Below are 20951 nucleotides of genomic sequence, written 5' to 3' on the forward strand. Positions count from 1 at the left end.
TCGAAATGTTTCGACTTTAATCTCGAAATGCTATTTTTTTTTTTTTTTACTGATTTTTTTTTTTTACGTTGCGGTTTCGACTTTAATCTCAAAATATTTCGACTTTAATCTCGAAATGCTAGATTTTTTTTTTTTTAAATGATTATTTATTTTTTTTTACTGATTTTTTTTTTTTTTTTTTAGTTGCGGTTCAGGGCTTCCGTAAAAGGGCGCCTTGCAAACATGACAATCACCTTTTTCGTCTTCAGGGACTGTTTGTCTGTATCGCAAGGAGGATTTACGGTGAGAATTTTTTTTTTTTTTTTCCAAAATGAAACGCACAGAGAAGGCTGACCGTTTTCGTGTGCCGACTCGTGCCCAAGGTTTTTGACACCGGGTGACAGACATGAACTGTGTGTTTTCTGCTTGGGTGAAGAGCACGCACGGGAGGTTCTCGAGGGAGCTTCCTCTGCAAACTGTGAGTGTTTTTCTTTAAAAACACCCCGCTCTCGTCTGGCCCTCTTCTCGAGTGAAGAGGGCTCAGCATCTGTACCTTATAGTTCAGGTCCCGCTCATGCTGAGGCAGAGCGGCGACGTGCATCATGGGGTTCCCAGATGGAGCTTGCCGATCGTCTAGAGAGGGGTGTAAACCTCTCAGACGATTCGACGGCTGACGAGGGTGACCTGCAGGTGGATGACGAGGATTATTCTCCTACTGTTCCTGCAGCGAGTGCTCAAGGGTGACAATCAGGTAGATCCTGAACCCTCTCAACCACCCTGCCCCGTGTATGCGGAGCTGGTGGATGTTATGGAGCGCGCCGCCAGCAGGCTGCAGCTGCCTTGGCGGCGCGCTAGGGGAGAAACCGCTCGGGGCCGGCTTGACAGTCGGTTTCTCCCTGGCCATAGGCCACCAGCTCAGGTGAGCCTTCCATTCCTTCCTGATCTTCACACGGAAATCGAGAGGGCATGGAAGAGCCCATACTCTGCCCGTATTCACCGACATCAGCGGGGTAGTTTCACTGATGTTGAGGGGATCGCAGAGCATGGGTATGTGTCGTTGCCGCCCATTGACAAGACGTTTGCTAACTATCTCGTGTCTGGGCAGGCGTCGACACTGAGAGCTCCAACCCTGCCATCCAAACCGCCAAAGACAACAGCGCGTTTGAATGGCAGAGCATACACGGCAGCGGGTCAGGCCGGTGCTGCTCTGCACACCATGGCGGTACTACAGGCGTACCAGGCTGACCTGCTGCGGGATCTCGACCAGGGGGCAGGGATGTCCCCTGAGGCAGTCACTGAGCTGCGCCAAACCACGGATCTTGCTCTCCGGGCCACCAAACAAACTGCTGCCGCGATGGTGGCCACGGAGAGACATCTGTGGTTAAACCTGGCCGACATCGGGGAGAAAGAGAAGGCCTTTCTCCTCGATTTGCCGGTTTCGCCCTCTGAACTCTTCGGCACCTCAGTGGAGGCGGTGGTTGGGAAGTTAAGGGAGGTGAAGGCACGCTCAGCTGCTTTTAGGACATGCATACCGCTGAGATCCGGGTCCATGCCCACTCGCCCAGGCAGGCGGGAGGGCCTGGCCCTTCATGGTCCGAGGACCGTAGACAGGGCCAGAGAGCCAGTGTTGCCTCTCATGCGCCCCCTCCATGTAGGAGCGGGAAGAGGTTTTGTTTTGGAGTATAGACTGACACTGGTGCTTCAGATAGATCTTATGTCCGGCCCACCGGACCGTCTGACATTTTTTATCCTGAGTACATGTCGTTCAGCCAAGGCCCGCCCCCTTCTCTGCATTCAGGGGTGCTAAGAGTAATGCAGGTTGCTAGTTGACCCCTTGGGTCTTTCAGGCAGGGTTAGGCCATCTTTCGCTCTGCGAAGAGATCGTTGCCAGACCCTGCACAGAGTTCTGAGTACACCATTTTCAGCTCTGTATCAATCTACATCACACCACGATGGCTCGGGCTGAGCGGAGAGTTCTAAACTTCATTTTATTCTGTTTTTTTAATTACGCTCCCTTGTAGCCAGAGCATTGCCATGAGCTGACGCCCATGCATATAGATGGTAGGCCCCTCATCTTGGGCCTCCACTAGGCAGAGTGGCGTATGTTGTACTTCCCTGCTTTAAGGATTTTGCTTTGTTGCTGAGTACACTGCCTTTCGCAATGTGATTAGATACCAGGCTGCTGTAGGTGCTGTTAAACAGCTTTTCTGCCAACGAAGGCTGCGTGGTTAGGTAGTAGGCCTCAGCAGGCCTCCTTGACCGGGCAGCCCCCAAGAGGGCTCTTTAGGCCAGCTTACCTCAGGTGGTTGGCCTTAGTAGTTCAGGCAGTAGACTCACTGATGGGTAGTAGGCCTTAACAGGCCTCCTCGGAGGTGGGTCCCAACATTGTGGGACATACATTATGGCCAGGTAGCTAGCCTTATCAGGCCTCCTGTGGGTGGGCCCAATAATATGTTAAAATAGTATGGTTCCCAACAGTGTATGTTGTAGCAGAATATACTTGCTATCAGCTAGTAGGCCCACCCAGGCCTCCCTGATAGACGAGTCCCCTTATCAGGCCACCATGTAGCTCAGTCCCCGACACCTCTGGTCCATGGTAGTTAGTCTCTTTCTTGAGAAGACTTTCAGGAGGCTGGCTTAAACAGGCCACTCTGAGACTGAGCCCCAGGACTAGCTGGCCTTAGCAGGCCGCCCTGGGACTGTCACCCGGATTCAGGGCTCATAGCATCCAATTGTTTAGATTGCTATCAGGTAGTAGGCCTCTTCAGGCCTCCCTGAAGGTGGGCTCCCATATATTGTGGTTGTCAGGTAGTAGGCCTCATCAGGCCTCCCTGAAGGTGAGCCCCCACATTATGTGGTCGTAAGGTAGTAGGCTTCACCAGGCCTCCCTGAAGTTGAGTTCCCAAATACAGTGGTTATCAGGTGGTAGGCCTCACCAGGCCTCCCTGAAGTTGAATTCCCACATATGGTGGCTATCAGGTAGTAGGTCTCACCAGGCCTCCCTGAAGGCAAAGCCCTAAGGACAGACAACTGGACAGCCAGCCTGGCTTGCTATCGGGTAGTAGGCCTAACCAGGCCTCCCTGAAGGTGAGCTCCCACATAATGTGGTTATCAGGTAGTTGGCCTCACCAGGCTTCCCTGATAGTGAGCTCCCACATAATGTGGTTATCAGGTAGTTGGCCTCACCAGGCTTCCCTGAAGATGAGTTTTCCACATATGGTGGCTATCAGGTAGTAGGCCTCACCACGCTTTCCTGAAGGTGAGCTCCCACATATTGTGGTTGTCAGGTAGTAGGCCTCACCAGGCCTCCCTGAAGGACGAAGTTTCCACTTATGGTGGTTATCAGGTAGTAGGCCTCACCAGGCCTCCCTGAAGGATGAAGTTTCCACTTATGGTGGTTATCAGGTAGTAGGCCTCACCAGGTCTCCCTGTGAGTGGTTTCCCAGTGGTGCTGGGTTCAGGAAGCTAGTGGCCGCTTGCTATCAGTTTAGCTGGCCTTAACAGGCAGCTGCTGAAGGCGAGCTTGCGCCCTGGCTCGACTAAAGTGTTCATTCTCTGCTACTGGTTCCCTTCCGGAACCTCTTTTATCCTGCCTACAGCCTGGTTTGCCTACCAGGACACTGTGTCTCCTTGCCATGCCTCGGGGCTTGCCTACCAAACAGTCCCTTCAGACGAAAGGTGATTGTCATGTTTGCAAGGCGCCCTTTTATACTTCCAGGTCGCATGTAAATCATTCACGCTAATGAATCATGGGCTGTCGCCGGTCAATGTGATTGCCGTGATTTGATTGTGATTTCAGACACCTGTCACTCCTGAGGCGTTCCCCCAAAGCGTCATCGACGCAGTGTCTTGTTCCCTGTTCTCAGGGAACATAGGTTACAGTCGTAACCTGAGACGTTCTCAAACAAGAAAACTTGATTTTGCTTATCGGGAATTGATTGGATTGTTGGATCGTTGCAGTTTGCTATTGGTGTGATCTCATTTGAGTGACAGGTTGTCCTGGCCTCGCTCCAGTAAACGTCATCAGAGAAGAGAAGAGAAGAGAAGAGAAGAGAAGAGAAGAGAAGAGAAGAGAAGTTATAAAGAGGAGAGGAAGTTATTTTGATTGAAGATTGGGCACATGAATAAAAAAAAAATATGTGCATGGATAAATCATTTATAATAAATACTGCAATATTTCATTAAAAAAAAGAATTGTCCATTTTAATTTCATGGTGACTTTAAAGTCATTATTCACTGATAATATTGACATCCCTAGTTGGCACCATCATGAGACTTCATGAAAAAGTAATGATGTTCGACTCTTGAACAAATTATTCTTTTGAGTCAGATACTTTCATTGAATCTGTTCAATACAGTTCACCAAACTGTCTGAATGAATTGTTAACAAATCAAACTGATTTGGTTCTAAAGTTTAACTCACTGACTCACTGATATAGTTGTAGCAGTTAACAGCTCCCTGGAAGGGAAGACTGTCTGTAAATAAAGATTTGTTAAAAAAGATTTGTTCATCATAAAAAAACTATAAAATGGCTTTAGAACACTTGGAATATAGTACACAAGACAAATGCTTTTATGGTCATTTTAATGTGCTTTTTGAAGCTTGGAAGCTCCAGTAGCTATTTATTGCTGTTACATGGAGAGAAATACTGTATCTTCTTTTGTGTTTCTCTGCGAATGTTTTTGGGTGAACTACACCTCTGTGCGCATCGTTTTATATCCTCACAAGTTTTACGTAAAGAATGTGATACGAGAGGTTCTGCTGCAGTAACAACTTAATGCATGATGCAACTCTTTCATAATATGTTGTTGCAGATTATTCAATGCAAGGTCTACTGGGGTTGTGTTATAACAGGCTAAGACCTTTTGAAATGCAGACTCTTTTTAAAAGGGCTTGTTAAATTAGTCCCTCAAGCTGCATTGTACCTAAATAATTGTAACACTGTTTAACCTTGTCATCACTGAGTAAACATGCAGATTGCTAATTTAAGTATGTGTTCTTGGGTTTGTTTCTCACAGATCCACTGTGAATGAAAGCCTGCCCTCTCCCCCAGTGAGTGCCGTTCAAAACCACAGGCTTCCTCAGATACATTCTGAGTCCCCAGAGCAGGATTACTATGCGCCTATTTCTAGGCTTGTGCAGGTAACAAGCCACACCGGCGTCACTGTGGCCTGCAGACTATTGATCTGCCTTATAACATACATACATTACCTTTCAAATGTTTCGGGTCAGAAAAATGTATACTTTTATTCTCAAAAGACTCATGAAATTGATCAAAAGTGGCAATAAAGACATTCATAAAGTTTCAAAATATTTCTATTTTAAATAAATGCCGTTCTTTTGAACTTTCTATTCATTAAAGAAACCTAAAAATAGTGTGCAGACTTTGATCTCTGTAAACAGAGATAGCAGCAGTTTTTTTTAATGGGTGAAAGGGACATATTGCCTCCATAGTCTAGTTGATATGACATTAGAAATAGTAAACATGGTTGCCCTTTGCTCTTTTATAGAAAGTTCAAACTATCTTAAACTAATATCAAATTTTTAATTGGAAGGAATATGGCAACAAGTTCTGTGTAAGTAAATGTGTATTTAAGGATGTTTGGCAATTCAGTCTGCACTGATTTGGTTTGATTTCAGAGTCAAAGCTGTGATCTCTCTCTGTATCTCCTAGCTCAGAGGGAGGGTCATAAGAGGCGGAGCTACCAGTGTCACGCATGCAGTAAACAATCTCCCACCATTGAGAGAGCCCACCCTGATGCTGGAGTCTCTGTCTCGGCCCAATACTACTCATACATTCAGAGTAATTCACTACAACTATGATCATAGTACAGTATTTACACTGGGGGAAAAAATGGTGTAGAATTTACTTTGAAACTATTTTAAAAAATTGCTAGTACATTTCAAATACAAATAATTATGGCAAGTAACACATATATTAAACATGATTTTTTTTAAGTAGAATGATTGAAATAGTATTTTCTTGTAAAAGGAAGTCCAGTAGTAGTCATTGTGGTATCAGATGTTAGGCAGTTATAGCTATTGGTAACCAGCAGTTTAATGTAAAACAAAACCAAATACCAAAAGAGTTCTATACAACTTTGTAGAAACATGACACCACATCCTACAAGAAGTGATATAGATACTTTCCTGGTTCAGACACTGCTGTGGTAACACTGCTTGAAATAGGTGGTAAATTGGACAGAGTCTATTGTTTAGATGTAACCCATACCATGTTTTTGTTCTGCAGTCCGACACCCCGATGAAAAGGTCATTCACACCTATGGATTTTGCCTGTAACATGAGGACAAGTCGAGGACTTGTCAAAGGTGCGTCACTTTTACAAAGTAGGTTCCTGATTTGGCTAGTGGCATGAAGGACAACACAAACACACTATGGCTTTACTTTCTACAATTTTACTTCTTAAACATAAGTAATTTAAAAAAAATAAGATGACAATAAAAGCTATTTCTGTATGCCTCTTAGGTGAGAGCACACCAATGGGTGTGACAGGCTTCAGTATGGGTATCACCAGCTCTACAGCTAGTGGGTTCTTGGAGTGTGCCACACCTAGCAGGAGGTGTCTGCCCTGTGTTGATGGGGAAGGAGGGAACATGCCCCTGCTCGGCTCTATTGGTCAGTGCGGTACTGGCTTATTATCTTTCATCTAATATAAATGTAACAGTTTATTACACTCTTAGAAGAAAAGGTTCTACATAGAACCTCAAAGGGTTTTGCCAGCCGCCTCATATATAGAACCATATATAGAACCCCTATTATGCTATTTTAAAGGTTCCTGATTTTGGATGTCCCCTACAATAGGTTTACATGCATCCAAGGTCTAAAAACACTTACATAATACAGGTCCTTCTCAAAAAATTAGCATATTGTGATAAAGTTCATTATTTTCCGTAATGTAATGATAAAAATTAAACTTTCATATATTTTAGATTCATTGCACACCAACTGAAATATTTCAGGTCTTTTATTGTTTTAATACTGATGATTTTGGCATACAGCTCATGAAAACCCAAAATTCCTGTCTCAAAAAATTAGCATATTTCATCGGACCAATAAAATAAGTGTTTTTAATACAAAAAAAAAAAGTCAACCTTCAAATAATTATGTTTAGTTATGCACTCAATAGTCAATACTTGGTCGGGAATCCTTTTGCAGAAATGACTGCTTCAATGCGGCGTGGCATGGAGGCAATCAGCCTGTGGCACTGCTGAGGTGTTATGGAGGCCCAGGATGCTTCGATAGCGGCCTTAAAGGATTAGTTCACTTTTAAAAAAACTTTTGCTGATAATTTACTCACCCCCATGTCATCCAAGATGTCCATGTCTTTCTTTCTTCAGTCGAAAAGAAATGAAGGTTTTTGATGAAAACATTCCAGGATTTTTCTCCATATAATGCACTTTGCTGGGCACCAAACGGTTCAAGGTCCAAAAGACAGTTTCAGTGCAAACTGCAAACTGTTCAAAGGGCTTTAAACGATTCCAGACGATGAATAATGGTCTTATCAAGCGAAACGATCGGTCATTTCAAAAATAAATAACAAAGTTTAAGTTTAATAATGTCAAATGCTCGCCTTGCTCTGTTCTGTGATGCACGTTCGTGACTCTCCTGTTCAAACTCGTTCATCAAAATGAACAAATCTTTTTTCGAGTCATTTGGTTCATTTAACGAACGAAATGAACGAATTGACTCGGAAAAAGATTCGTTCATTTTGATGAACGAGTTCGAACAGGAGAGTCACACAGAACAGAGCAAGGCGAGCATTTGAGCTTATAAAACTTAAACTTTGTTATTTCTTTTTTAAATGAGCGATCGTTTCGCTTGATACGACCCTTATTCATCGTCTGGTGTCGTTTAAAGCCATTTGAACAGTTTGCAGTTTGCACTGAAACTGTCTTTTGGACCTTGAACCGTTTGGTGCCCAGCAAAGTGCATTATATGGAGAAAAATCCTGGAATGTTTTCATCAAAAACCTTAATTTCTTTTCGACTGAAGAAAGAAAGACATGGACATCTTGGATGACATGGGGGTGAGTAAATTATCAGCAAAAGTTTTTTTAAAAGTGAACTAATCCTTAAAGCTCATCCAGAGTGTTGGGTCTTGCGTCTCTCAACTTTCTCTTCACAATATCCCACAGATTCTCTATGGGGTTCAGGTCAGGAGAGTTGGCAGGCCAATTGAGCACAGTAATACCATGGTCAATAAACCATTTACCAGTGGTTTTGGCACTGTGAGCAGGTGCCAGGTCGTGCTGAAAAATGAAATCTTCATCTCCATAAAGCTTTTCAGCAGATGGAAGCATGAAGTGCTCCAAAATCTCCTGATAGCTAGCTGCATTGACCCTGCCCTTGATAAAACACAGTGGACCAACACCAGCAGCTGACATGGCACCCCAGACCATCACTGACTGTGGGTACTTGACACTGGACTTCAGGCATTTTGGCATTTCCTTCTCCCCAGTCTTCCTCCAGACTCTGGTACCTTGATTTCCGAATGACATGCAAAGCTGAGCAACAGTCTAGTGCTGCTTCTCTGTAGCCCAGGTCAGGCGCTTCTGCCGCTGTTTCTGGTTCAAAAGTGGCTTGACCTGGGGAATGCTGCACCTGTAGCCCATTTCCTGCACATGCCTGTGCACGGTGGCTCTGGATGTTTCTACTCCAGACTCAGTCCACTGCTTCCGCAGGTCCCCCAAGGTCTGGAATCGGTCCTTCTCCACAATCTTCCTCAGGGTCCGGTCACCTCTTCTCGTTGTGCAGCGTTTTTTGCCACACTTTTTCCTTCCCACAGACTTCCCACTGAGGTGCCTTGATACAGCACTCTGGGAACAGCCTATTTGTTCAGAAATTTCTTTCTGTGTCTTACCCTCTTGCTTGAGGGTGTCAATGATGGCCTTTTGGACAGCAGTCAGGTCGGCAGTCTTACCCATGATTGCGGTTTTGAGTAATGAAACAGGCTGGGAGTTTTTAAAAGCCTCAGGAATCTTTTGCAGGTGTTTAGAGTTAATTAGTTGATTCAGATGATTAGGTTAATAGGTCGTTTAGAGACCCTTTTCATGATATGCTAATTTTTTGAGACAGGAATTTTGGGTTTTCATGAGCTGTATGCCAAAATCATCAGTATTAAAACAATAAAAGACCTGAAATATTTCAGTTGGTGTGCAATGAATCTAAAATATATGAAAGTTTAATTTTTATCATTACATTATGGAAAATAATGAACTTTATCACAATATGCTAATTTTTTTAGAAGGACCTGTATACATCGCCTCATTTCTTAAAGAGTCTGAAAACGGTTAATTCAAAGATTCAGTCTGTTTAAACCCCTCAGAGAGCCTACTCTGCTCTGATTGGTCAGATGGCCCAGTCTGTTGTGATTGGTCTACTGGTTACAACGCGTGTCGAAAACAAAACGCCTATTACCATATCTGAATTTCAGCTCTGGAGGTTTCCTCAGCACTTGATACACAGTGATACGAACAATGGATGGCGTTGGTTTTTCTGATTCAATTCCAGCCCGAGTCCTCATCCTTTTGAAGTGCATACAAATTGTATTCACAGTGCTGAAAACAGTGTCTTATTGACATACTAACAACACAAGCCAAACTCTTCCAGGCCTCAGCTACAACTACAGTGTTTGAGGACTGCTTAAAGTATGGTTTTACATTGTCATGTAGGTACAATATGTAACAGGAAGTGAGACTGGAATTGCTGACGACTCATTTCAGCAGTTCAGAATCGATTCTTTCTTTAGGAGACAATAACTTTATTCATCAAGCACTTTGATCTTTAAAACGTTGTAGAGATTTTACATTCACATACAGCTATATTACACACTGCATGAAAGGTAATATTCAAAAAAGCATAATAGGGGCATTTTAAAATTGAGTCAAAATCCCTAGGGTTCTAAATAGAACCCAATTGAACCTTTTTTTCTGAGAGTTGGTTTCACATAGTTTAAATTAATTGCCCTTTGTTGATGTTTATTTAATATAGAATATATCTTTAAAGCCTGAACCAATTAACTGTTCAGTCTACACACCATATGCTGTGTAGAATCAACAAATAAATGAACCAGAAAAATAAGCAATGACAAAGGGGGCTTTAATTAAAAGGAATATGTGTGAGTTGTCAGTAAGATATGGACATTATTTAGCTTTTGGGACACTGGAGATTAATTAACACATTTAATAAGGCAGAGTCCTAGAGAAGAGGTTCACATAATGAAAATATTTCTTTAAGACTGAGTAAACCACCAATACAATCTGTTTTCAGGTGGCCAGAATCATCGGAAACAGTTGAGCCGGTTTCCATTGCATGTGAGGAAGAAATTTCAGCCTGTCATGCCATAGCAGGGGAGTTAATTTTGTAATTAAATGAAAGAGCTTAACAGGGCAGACATGAATGCAACAGGTTGATGAGCACTGATATTCAATCACTGTCATAATATGACTTTATTGTATGTATTTTGTGTCACCATATGTCCAGTTACAAACTGTCACATGCAGTGCCTTCAGTTTATGGACTTGATAGTTTTTCACAGTGACCTGGAGAACAATCTGGAGCTAACAGGACAAATGACCTTATGCATCCCTGTTGTTTCCTTTTTTACCATTTTGAAGGATGAATGCCAAACATGTTTTGTTAATGCATATCGAGTTTAATATTAATTTGGTTTTACTGCAGATGTCTGAGGCCAACAGGTTGATAAAACAAAATGCATAGCCTAATTATTTATTTACAGTGATGGTTGATAATACTGATTTAACCTACCAAACTTATTTCAGCAACATTTTATTTAGACTTCTCCTCGGTGGAGTCATTTGCAATAAAATTGTTATATAATTTGGCAAATGTTCAGTAATATATCACAGCAATCAAATATTATAATCAAAATATATTATAGTGTTTCCTGGTCTTAAAATTATTTTATCTATGCTCACTTTCACAAAAAAATTGTTAATATGTTTGCTCTAGATTGTAATTGGATGAAAGAGATAACTAGAATAAAATCCAGACCATTCAAGGTGCTTTTCTATCTTTAACAATATACTTGACAGACCTCTTCCATTGGAGAAAGACAGCTGAATTTGTGCTAGTAAATCACAACACACAGTTGTTCATTATTGCTGCATTACTTCTGTTGTCTGTTAATGTTTTAGCGGGAGGCACTTTACCCACAGATAACCTGCATGTGTCCCAGTTATCATAACTAAATCTGTTTGATTAGCCCAGGGTGTTTTTCTCTCACTCTCTCTCTCTCTCTCTCTGTTTGTACTAAAAGAGTGAAACTGTTAAGTCTGAAGTTCACGGTGAAGCAGTCTGTGCTCCTCTTTCAGAGCATTAGTTACAGCCAGTTTCATCGAAACAAAATGGGCGTCCTTTTTGGATTATACATCCTGGGGATTATATTTACAGCCGTTCTTCTACTTCTTTTGGTATCTACCACATATCATCCATTTAAAAATTATATAGGAAAATGGAACGAAATGAGACCAATTCCAGGAATGCCAGGCGCTTATCCAATCTTTGGCAATGCACTGCAGTTTAAAGTCAATGCAGGTGGTAAGGGATTATGATCTTTTTGACTAACATCAGCTCTTGCTACCATTGATTGATGATCATTTAACACTGCAAAATTATAAAAGTGTGTTTCTGTTAAAGATTTTTTCAACCAGATTATTGAGGGCACAAATGAAAACCGACACCTTCCTCTAGCAAAGGTGTGGGTGGGTCCAGTCCCCTTTCTGATCTTGTATCATGCAGAGAATATTGAGGTGCCTATTTGTCAAATTTTATCCTCTCCATTTACTTTTTGATGTGTATAATTATGTTTTCCTCACAGTTTCCTCATACCTATATTTTTCTATCAGGTGGTCCTCAGTAATTCCAGACACCTTGACAAGTCATACCCATATAAGTTCCTGCACCCGTGGCTCGGCACAGGCCTGCTCACTAGGTACAGTGGGTTTGCCACCAATTTGTTTGTGAAAATTACACTGTGCTTGCTTGCTTTCTTTTGCAATTCTATTACAATCTGTTGTAATGCTCACTGTAAATATGTGAAATTAAGTTAATAGGGTAGCATCAGAAAAAAATCCTACTGTCAATTTTATGTTAAAATAGCTTCTCTCATCTTAATATAGATGAATAATAGACATATTTAAGTATTTACATCTGAATGTTAATTTTCCCCAAAATGTGTTAACACAGTGACCTTAGACAGACTGGAAAAGCAACAATGGCTTTGACAAGCAACCAATGGAGTGAGTTTCGGGTGGGGTTACCTCTTTCTTCGACCAATGAGAGATCAGGGGAGGTTTTTTTGGGGGGGGATTACATTCTGAATAATTTTTGGGACAACTTAGGTCTTTTTTTCTTGATATTATGTGACAATCTGAGGGTATTTACATTTATGCAGATTTGTCAGCAGCTTTTTTATTTGAAGAAAGGTTTATGTGAAATTTGCTGGGATTTACCCCATGATTGTGCCGTTGCTAGTGCCTTGCTCTACTGTTTAAGTATTAGGAAAGCACACACAAAAAAATATATATATATAAATACACTTTTGTGAATTTAAAAAAAAATTTTTGTTAAATACAGTTTTAACAATCATATGTCCTTGTGTTCTCTTTTATGTAATGTGTGAGAAGTTTTGTTTCACCTTTTTCATAGGGTCACACCCGGAACAAAATTGTAATAATGCAAGGGTTAAAAACATCATTATATTTGCAATTGGTGATGTTAGAAATAACTACATGTCTATTATCTATTAAGTAGAAAGAGCAGTGCTGTCTTGAATCTCTCTGTTATCTAAAAAAGCCGCAATCATGTCCTTCAAAGCTCAGAACATTTAAAGTCAATCTAAACTTTGTTTCACATAAGGTAGAGGACCACCTGCCAAACTGGCAGATCTCATATCTCATATTCAAGAGCAGCTTGCATCAAGCACTGCAAACAAAGTCTATCAAAAGCACAGTTTATAATCAGCCACACCGGACACAAGGTCTCTGGCCACCTGTCCAAACGCAGCAGAGTCCAAAAACACAGACATTTAATACAAAATGACCCAGATGTTCACTTTAGGCCTTTACAGTATGTAAGATAGGTTGAGGTCACAGACTTGACTCTTCTCAACTTTTCTTTCCACAGCACAGGGGAGAAGTGGCGTAACCGGCGTAAAATGCTGACTCCAACCTTCCACTTCTCTATCCTCTCTGACTTCCTGGAAGTGATGAATGAACAAACAGACATTTTGATTCAGAAGATGCAGAAGCAGGGAGATGGAGAGCCGTTTAACTGCTTCAGCTACGTAACCTTGTGTGCTTTGGACATCATATGTGGTACAGTACATCCAATCTTTCCTTAGCACAACGTGAGAGTGCTGTTAAGGTTTTCCTGCTGCTTTGTTTACACACTGCTCATGCATGCTAATGTAAAATATCCCTAACACTTATCGCTTAGTTATAATAACCATTGATAAAACATATGGGATATGTTTGTCTGCAACAGAAACTGCAATGGGAGAGAAGATCTATGCTCAGAGCAATGCTGACTCTGAGTATGTTCAAAGTGTCTATAAGTAAGTAGTGTACGTATGTAAGTATGTAATGGCGCTTTTCCATTACCAGTACCAGCTCGCCTCGACTCGGCTCGCTTTTCGCTCCGTTTACCATTGCAGAAAGTATCGCCACAAATAGTACCCGGTCGTCATAGCGACGCCTTTCGTTCCTCGTTGCCCCATCAAGCTCTCGCTGGATCCTCTCTTCGGCAACCAAACAAAGGAATGTCTGCACCTCCTCGTTTGACCACGGCGTATTCTTCCGAGTTGCCATAATAATAGTAGTAAGTTTAGTAACTATCTCTGGCCAAACTATTTAAAAATGGCGGGGTTATTCTGGATACTCCATCTGGCGCGTGCAATGATGACGCAGTGAATAGTGACGATTCTCTCTGACCAATCAGCAGTCGGCATTGTTTTCACGTCACATTTTAGTATCGCCTCAGCTCGCTTAGAACCTCGCCGGAGGTGGTACGAAAAAAAGTACCCGAAAGCAGGTACAGGTACAACTTTTACACAGTGGAAAACCAAACAGAGTCGAGTCGAGTCGAGCCGAGCCGAGGCGAGCTGGTACTGTGTAGTGGAAAAGCGCCATAAGTACTTCAATGTTACTAATAAATAGGGGAGCCATGTTGTCCTCTCTGAGAACTGACTGTTTATATAGACCTTATGTAGCCCCGCCCCTTTTCAGCGCTGCGCTCGTTGTCTTTTGACTTCCGGTCTGTATTTTCACAGCGATCTTGCATAGGTATGAATGAACTGCTCGTAAAAAATTTCCCGGTCGACATTTGTTAAGACATCTGCTTTACAATGCTTATGATAAACACTACAATGCTCATGATAACTTTTGTTAACTCTACAATAAGTAAATCCACTTCACCAGCTAATTACTCCTGGACTGCGATGTCATAGAAATATACAGAGCGAACGCAAAAACGGAAGTTCAAAGACAATATTCTAAAGATGACGGCGCCCACGTTTCTCTGGTGCATAAGGTCTATTCCTCTTGCAGAATGAGTGACATTATCACCAAGAGACAGAGAGCACCATGGCTGTGGCCAGACTGGATCTACAACATGTTGCAGGAAGGCAAAGAACATTCCAGAAGATTGAAGATTCTCCACTCTTTCACTACAAGTGTGAGTGATCACACTTTTTTTTTTCTGTGAATGTGTGAGACTTCCGATTCAATATGTAAATAACTAAAACAATAACAAAGTCCAGTAAATTGTAAAACTATTTGCACTGAAAACCAATGTGTTTAGAATTATAATAATACATCAAAATAATATGATAAGAAATTCTAGCTTGCAATATAAAGCAGCAATAACTGGCATTTTATACAGGTAAAATAACTGAAAGAGAATAAAATTATGATTTACGTTAAAAATAAGGTGGATGGCACACGCTAGGGTGGATAGCACACGCTAGGGGGGATAGCACACGCTAGGGGGGATAGCCCCCCCCCCCCCCCCCCCCCCCCCACACACACACACACACAAAAAAAATCGAATTATAATTGCTAAATACAAACCTTTAGATTATTCGTACAGAATTTTCTGTTTTCTTGACCTGAAGGTCATCAAGGAGAGAGCGAAGTTCATGAGCTCTGAGCCTGATAGTGATTCTGACCAGGGGCAGAGGAAGAGACAGGCCTTCCTAGATATGTTGTTAAAAACTACTTATGAGAACGGACAGCATTTGAGTCATGAGGACATTCAGGAGGAAGTGGATACCTTCATGTTTGAGGTACAAATAAAACAATAAAAGGAAAGTTTGTCAAGACAAAGGTTGAACATTATTTTAAGGACCATTCTCTTTAACAGGGTCATGATACCACAGCAGCTTCAATGAACTGGTCCTTACATCTGATTGGCTCCCATCCTGAGGTCCAGAAGGCATTGCAGGCAGAACTACAGGAAGTGTTTGGTACACAAGTCTTTCTCACAATGTGGGATGTATTTCATTTAGCATAATGTGTTCTCAATTAAAGCAGTTGTTCTGTTTACTCCGTAGTCAAGAAAGCAGCTTGGGGATGTTTCCTAACAACCTCATTTAAAGTTCAGCTGCATCTCCTGCGTTCTGATTGGCAGGTTCGTCAGAGCGGCACGTGGGGGTGGAGGACCTGAAAAAGCTGCGCTACCTGGAGTGTGTTATCAAGGAGAGTCTGCGGATCTTCCCCTCCGTGCCTCTGTTTGCACGCAGCATCTGCGAGGCCTGTCAAATCAGTAGGTGGCAGCAGTTTGTCACCTTGCCAAACAGCGCAGCAAACGGCGCAAGATCAAAGATCTGCATTTTTTGATGCCACTCTCATTATTTGCATCTCAGCATAACAGCAGATGTCACAGCATCTATTTCCATCTCCCATTGTCAAATATGAAGCACCCTGAGTGTTTATTTCTAGATAAGAGCTAAGAGTCTTTCATGTCAAGGTTAAATGAAAGAGCAGCTGAATGGGAAATAGCAACTTTTCAGGACAGAAAGTGTTGCAATGCGCAATAAATGCATCTGTTTATCAATTATTTATTAAAGCTTTATTCTGTTTCCCACACAGCGGTAAAGTTTGGCATGTGTGCAGTGCGCTAAATCCTGTTTAGTTGTTAAATTTCTGTGACATGTATGTATAAAATAACTGACTGAGGTTGTTTTGTTGCTCGTTTGCAGATGGGTTCAAAGTTCCAAAAGGAGTGGATGCTGTTATCATACCATATGCTCTTCACCGGGACCCGCGCTACTTCCCAGAACCTGAGGAATTTCGACCGGAAAGGTTTCTGCCAGAGAACAGCAAAGGGAGGCATCCATATGCATACATCCCTTTTTCTGCAGGGCCAAGAAACTGCATCGGTAAGAAAAAGAACAGAATGATAACACAAAAAATTGGTATAATAGAAATGATAAGACTAAATGCTATCCAGTATAATATGAATTAATGTGAAAAGGAGCACATTTTAATTTTGGGGCATTCTTAATGGGGCTGTGGGGGTGAATAAGACAAAAAGGTTGAGAAGCACAGGATAACGATATAACTGTACCATACAAAGGAGTGCATTTTATTACACAGGCCATATGCATAGAGATGGGAATCATAAAGAATTTATCGATTTTGCTTAAGTCTCACGGTGAGCTGAAAGCTGTATGTTTTTGATTAATGAAAAAAAAAAATGGCTCAAGAGACATTTGTCCAATAATCAGACTAAAGTACAGTGGTTGCACAGTAAGTGTTTGGTTCACTAAAAATAACCCACTCACTAGAGACATTTGTTCAGGAATTGGACTTCTCTGGTTACACTGCATGTGTTTGATTCACTAAAAACAAACGGCTCATTAGAGTAATTTGCTTTGTAATCAGACTACAATAGTTGTACACTACAGGATGTGTTTGATTCACAAAACAAATCAACTCATTTGCTCCCTAATCAAATTACACTGGTTGTGTTGTATATTTTGATTCTCTAAAATGAACTGGCTCATAAGAGTCATTTGCACTTGTAAAGAGACTACACTGATTGTGTTGTATGTTTTTTAATTCAATAAAAAGAATCGACTCATAAGAGTATTATGTATAATCAGACTGCACAGGCTACGTTTTCTGTTTCCCGCTGTAGATTCAATAGCGTCATTCAGGTTCTGAATTTGAACCAGTTCTTTGTTCCCAACCTATGACATTATTATTATTATAAGTTTATTTTTCTATTATACTTCACCCAAGAGTCAATCTGCTTATTGAGCATCATTAGCTGAACGAAAGACTCAGCGCACTTATCTCCCACACTCATCTCCAGAGTGTTTGGGCCTCTATCCCACCTCTGAATGAGACAGATTGTTTCACAGCGAGTGGTGCTTGCAGGTTCAGGTCACTGGCCACACACAAGAATAATCTTCTAACAAAACTGAAAGAGTGCCACATAGCTTTGGAGATTTATTATTTCAGCACTCGACTCATCTCCACTGCCTTCCAGGAATGAAAGCTCCAAATTAGAGTAGAAATTTTACTTCATGAATGTCTCCCCTCTCTTAGTCTTGTTGCCATTCCAAGACCTTATTCTCTCTTTCCCATTTTCTCTTTTTCTGTATATCTGTGGCTCCAGGCCAGCGCTTCGCCATGATGGAGGAGAAGGTAGTTCTTGCTACGATCTTGCGTTACTTTGACGTAGAGGCATGTCAGAGCCGTGAGGAACTGCGGCCTCTGGGGGAACTCATTTTGCGTCCCGAGAAGGGCATTTGGATCAAACTACAAAGAAGAACCAAATAACTCTCACCACCATTAAAACTTAAGGTTGCTTCAGTCCTCACATCACAGACAGTTGTTGTGCTGCTAGCGTTGTTGTTCTGCTAGCTTTGAGGAGACTCAAACGCAATGTGCTGTCATTTTTGTATTTTCTGTTATTGATTATATGGATAATTCTGTGGAATGGATGGTAAAAGGAGAGCTGAAAGTACCAGATTCTTATCATTAGCTGAAGGCGTAATAAAATTAGCAAAATGTCTTATAAACAAACACTCAAAGCGAGGCAGATTTCTGATTCCATGTGGACCTAGTTATAAGTTAGAAATAGTAAATAAGCCAAGATAGGGTGATCGGTTAATTGACAACCTCAACACTGCTACATACCATAATGTACATGAAATATTGATTTAAGTTGAAATTATTTTATTATATGAGAAAAAAGAGACCGCAGAGTGTTGTACATTAAACTAGCACAGCAAGTGCGACAATGATGAACTATAGAGTTTAGTGGTCATTCAATAAATATATTTAACCACAGAATGTCATAGTTGAATTGAATTGGAATCAAGTAAATCAACTCAATTGAGGCAACTTTTTGTGCACATTTGCAGTCTAGTTTTCCCTTTATAATGTTGAATTGTCTTTCATTCTCACTTGCACTTCTTTAAAGTCCCTGTAAAGTCAAAATTAAGTATGCGTTCTGAGTTTGTCATACCACAGAAAAATGTGTTATTAGCCACCCAGCCAAATTTGAATGATAAAAAAGCCACCAAGTAAATAAAATAAAATATCAAAATCTTGAAAAAATGCTCAAACGCTCAAAATCTCAAACGCTGGGGGCGTGTCCGCTGGCTGCGCTGAAACCACGCCCACTCGCAGGAAAGCTGCCGACGGTGATATTAGGACAAGTGATACTGCTTTCGGGACGGGAGGATGAAGGCCGAGGCGGGAGATAGTCGGTTCGGCCCCATTCACCAGTAACAGCGGATTGTCAGTGAATCCCAGTTGTCTCCGACGAAAGTTTATAAAACTATCCAGTGTAAAATGATCACTACAGAGGTGGGTTTTGGTGTTGATCCTCAGCTTTCAGTCAAGGTGGCTCTTCACAATATTAATCCACCTCTTCTTGATGTGATCGTTTTTCGGAAAATGAATAAGGACACGATCTGTTTTGTACGTGATCGCATCCAGGTAGTAGTACGCATTTCCGTGACGAAGGCATAGCTAGCTAGCAAACTGTAGGCTGTAGTAACTAATTGTACTGACAGTAACTCGCAATAGGCCTATTTCACAAAAATGGCCGCCGAGACCGGAAGTAGAGTAAACTCTTTTCCGGTGAAAGCGCTAGCAGTTGCAGTCGGAGGACAAATGCGGAGACTAAAAGCGTCCAGTCCTGTTGCGTACCTTTTTGTTTCAACTCAAAGAAGAAACAATAATATTTATCACTTCACATCTTTCCGTGTTTTCATGGAACAACTGGGGTGAAGTTAAATCACGCCAGACACAGACGTCAAAAAGACGTGTGTGAAGGAGGAAGCAGAAGTTGAAATCATGTGTTGATACCGGTTCGGAAGTGATGCCCCGACAAAACATGTTTATATTGCACTTGATTGTTATCTGATTTGCACGTTATGCACTTTTATTTATTATTATTAACTGTTGGCAAATTTAAATTGTTTGTAGAAGTTGTTTTCTGTAACTGTCTGTAAATTTTTACCTGGGTGCGCTTTGCCAGGCCTGCTGTTTACTTGTGCAAGCAAGGGCAGCTGGAACATTTATTAAACATGTAGAATACTTTCCTAACCGTTACATATAGTGTTATAAATTCAGACGTTCATGATATAAAACAAATAAACATATTAGAATAACTTTTAAAAGTTTGAGTGAACACAGAGCAGTTTTTCCCGTGAGTGGGACGGGAAAACCCGGAGTGGATCAGGAGGGGAGTGATGGCAGAACGCTTAGAGTGCAGAGAGGAACGTGCTTTTGCTCCACTCCAGGCTTTGATCACATCCCCCTAAGCAGGGTGAGCACCTCGTTCTTCCTTAATTTAAGACCCATTCAAACTAAAATTAAGACATTTATTACACTATTTGAAAAATGTAAGCATATTTACGGCCTTAAAATTATGAAAAGTAAATTTAAGACATAAGGACAGGGGGAACCCTGATATTGACGGAAATCCGTCGTATACTCTCTCGTAGCGATGGAGAACTTTAATCCCTGTATATATATGAAGTGTATTACTGAATATAAAATTACATACATTATATTATATACCAGCAGCCATGTCACCCTGTAGCCCAAGACTGGTTCCCCACTGAAGCTAAGCAGGTCTGAGCCTGGTTAGTACCTGGATGGGAGACCTTCTGAGAAAACCAGGTTGCTGCTGGAAGAGGTGTTAGTGTGGCCAGCAGGGGGTGCTCACCCTGTGGTCTGTGTGGGTCCTAACGCCCCAGTATGGTAATGGGGACACTATACTGTCAAAGAGCACCGTCCTTCGGATGAGACGTTAAACCGAAGCCCTGACTCTCTGTGGTCACAAAAAATCCCAGGATGTCTTTCGAAAGAGTAGGGGTGTAACCCCGGCATCCTGGCCAAATTTGCCCAGTGGCCTCTGTCCATCACGGCCTCCTAATAATCCCCATATATATATACCAATTGGCTTCATCACTCTGTCTCCTCTCCACCAGTAAGCTGGTGTGTGGTGGGCGTTCTGGCGCAATATGGCTGCCGTCACATCATCCAGGTGGATGCTGCACACTGGTGGTGGTTGAGGAGATTCCCCCTTCTGTGTAAAGCGCTTTGAGTGCAGAGAAAAGCGCTATATAAATGTAATGAATTATTATTATTATTATATATTAGTAAATATATTGTCTCACATTTTTAAATATATGAAAATTCCTTATGTATTATTCAATATATATTGTAATATATTAACACCATATATTATTCTGTATATTATTCGGACGTCAAAAAGACGTGTGTGAAGGAGGAAGCAGAAGTTGAAATCATGTGTTGATACCGGTTCGGAAGTGATGCCCCGACAAAACATGTTTATATTGCACTTGATTGTTATCTGATTTGCACGTTATGCACTTTTATTTATTATTATTAACTGTTGGCAAATTTAAATTGTTTGTAGAAGTTGTTTTCTGTAACTGTCTG

General features: G+C 41.5%; 2 protein-coding genes across 2 annotated transcripts in view; both read left to right on the forward strand.

Moving 5' to 3' along the window:
• Positions 1-11117, forward strand: part of fam149a (family with sequence similarity 149 member A) — a 31445-nt gene extending 20328 nt beyond the window's left edge. Inside the window, 5 exon segments of the mRNA XM_056236252.1 lie at positions 4999-5122; positions 5655-5783; positions 6231-6309; positions 6467-6616; positions 10270-11117. Of these exon segments, the coding sequence (XP_056092227.1) occupies positions 4999-5122; positions 5655-5783; positions 6231-6309; positions 6467-6616; positions 10270-10346 (559 nt within the window). The 3' untranslated portion in view covers positions 10347-11117.
• Positions 11118-11276: 159 nt separating this feature from the next.
• Positions 11277-17971, forward strand: LOC130071425 (cytochrome P450 4V2). Its single transcript, XM_056236253.1, has 11 exons — positions 11277-11559; positions 11659-11771; positions 11868-11953; positions 13147-13337; positions 13507-13576; positions 14568-14694; positions 15134-15304; positions 15382-15484; positions 15649-15783; positions 16220-16399; positions 17644-17971. Exons 1-11 carry the CDS (start codon positions 11367-11369, stop codon positions 17805-17807), a joined length of 1533 nt encoding a protein of 510 aa, XP_056092228.1. The 5' UTR covers positions 11277-11366; the 3' UTR covers positions 17808-17971.
• The last annotated feature ends 2980 nt before the right edge of the window (positions 17972-20951 follow it).

This window comes from Rhinichthys klamathensis, unplaced genomic scaffold (assembly GCF_029890125.1).
Source record: "Rhinichthys klamathensis goyatoka isolate OS25496 unplaced genomic scaffold, OSU_Roscu_1.1 h1tg000442l_1, whole genome shotgun sequence".
Taxonomy (NCBI): Eukaryota; Metazoa; Chordata; class Actinopteri; order Cypriniformes; family Leuciscidae; genus Rhinichthys; species Rhinichthys klamathensis.

Coding starts and splice junctions, on each gene's coding strand:
- LOC130071425 (XM_056236253.1), top strand. CDS start 11,367: ATGGGCGTCCTTTTTGGATTATACATCCTGGGGATTATATTTACAGCC. Junction 13,577..14,567: donor TATGTTCAAAGTGTCTATAA/GTAAGTAGTGTA, acceptor TTCCTCTTGCAG/AATGAGTGACATTATCACCA. Junction 15,305..15,381: donor TGGATACCTTCATGTTTGAG/GTACAAATAAAA, acceptor TCTCTTTAACAG/GGTCATGATACCACAGCAGC.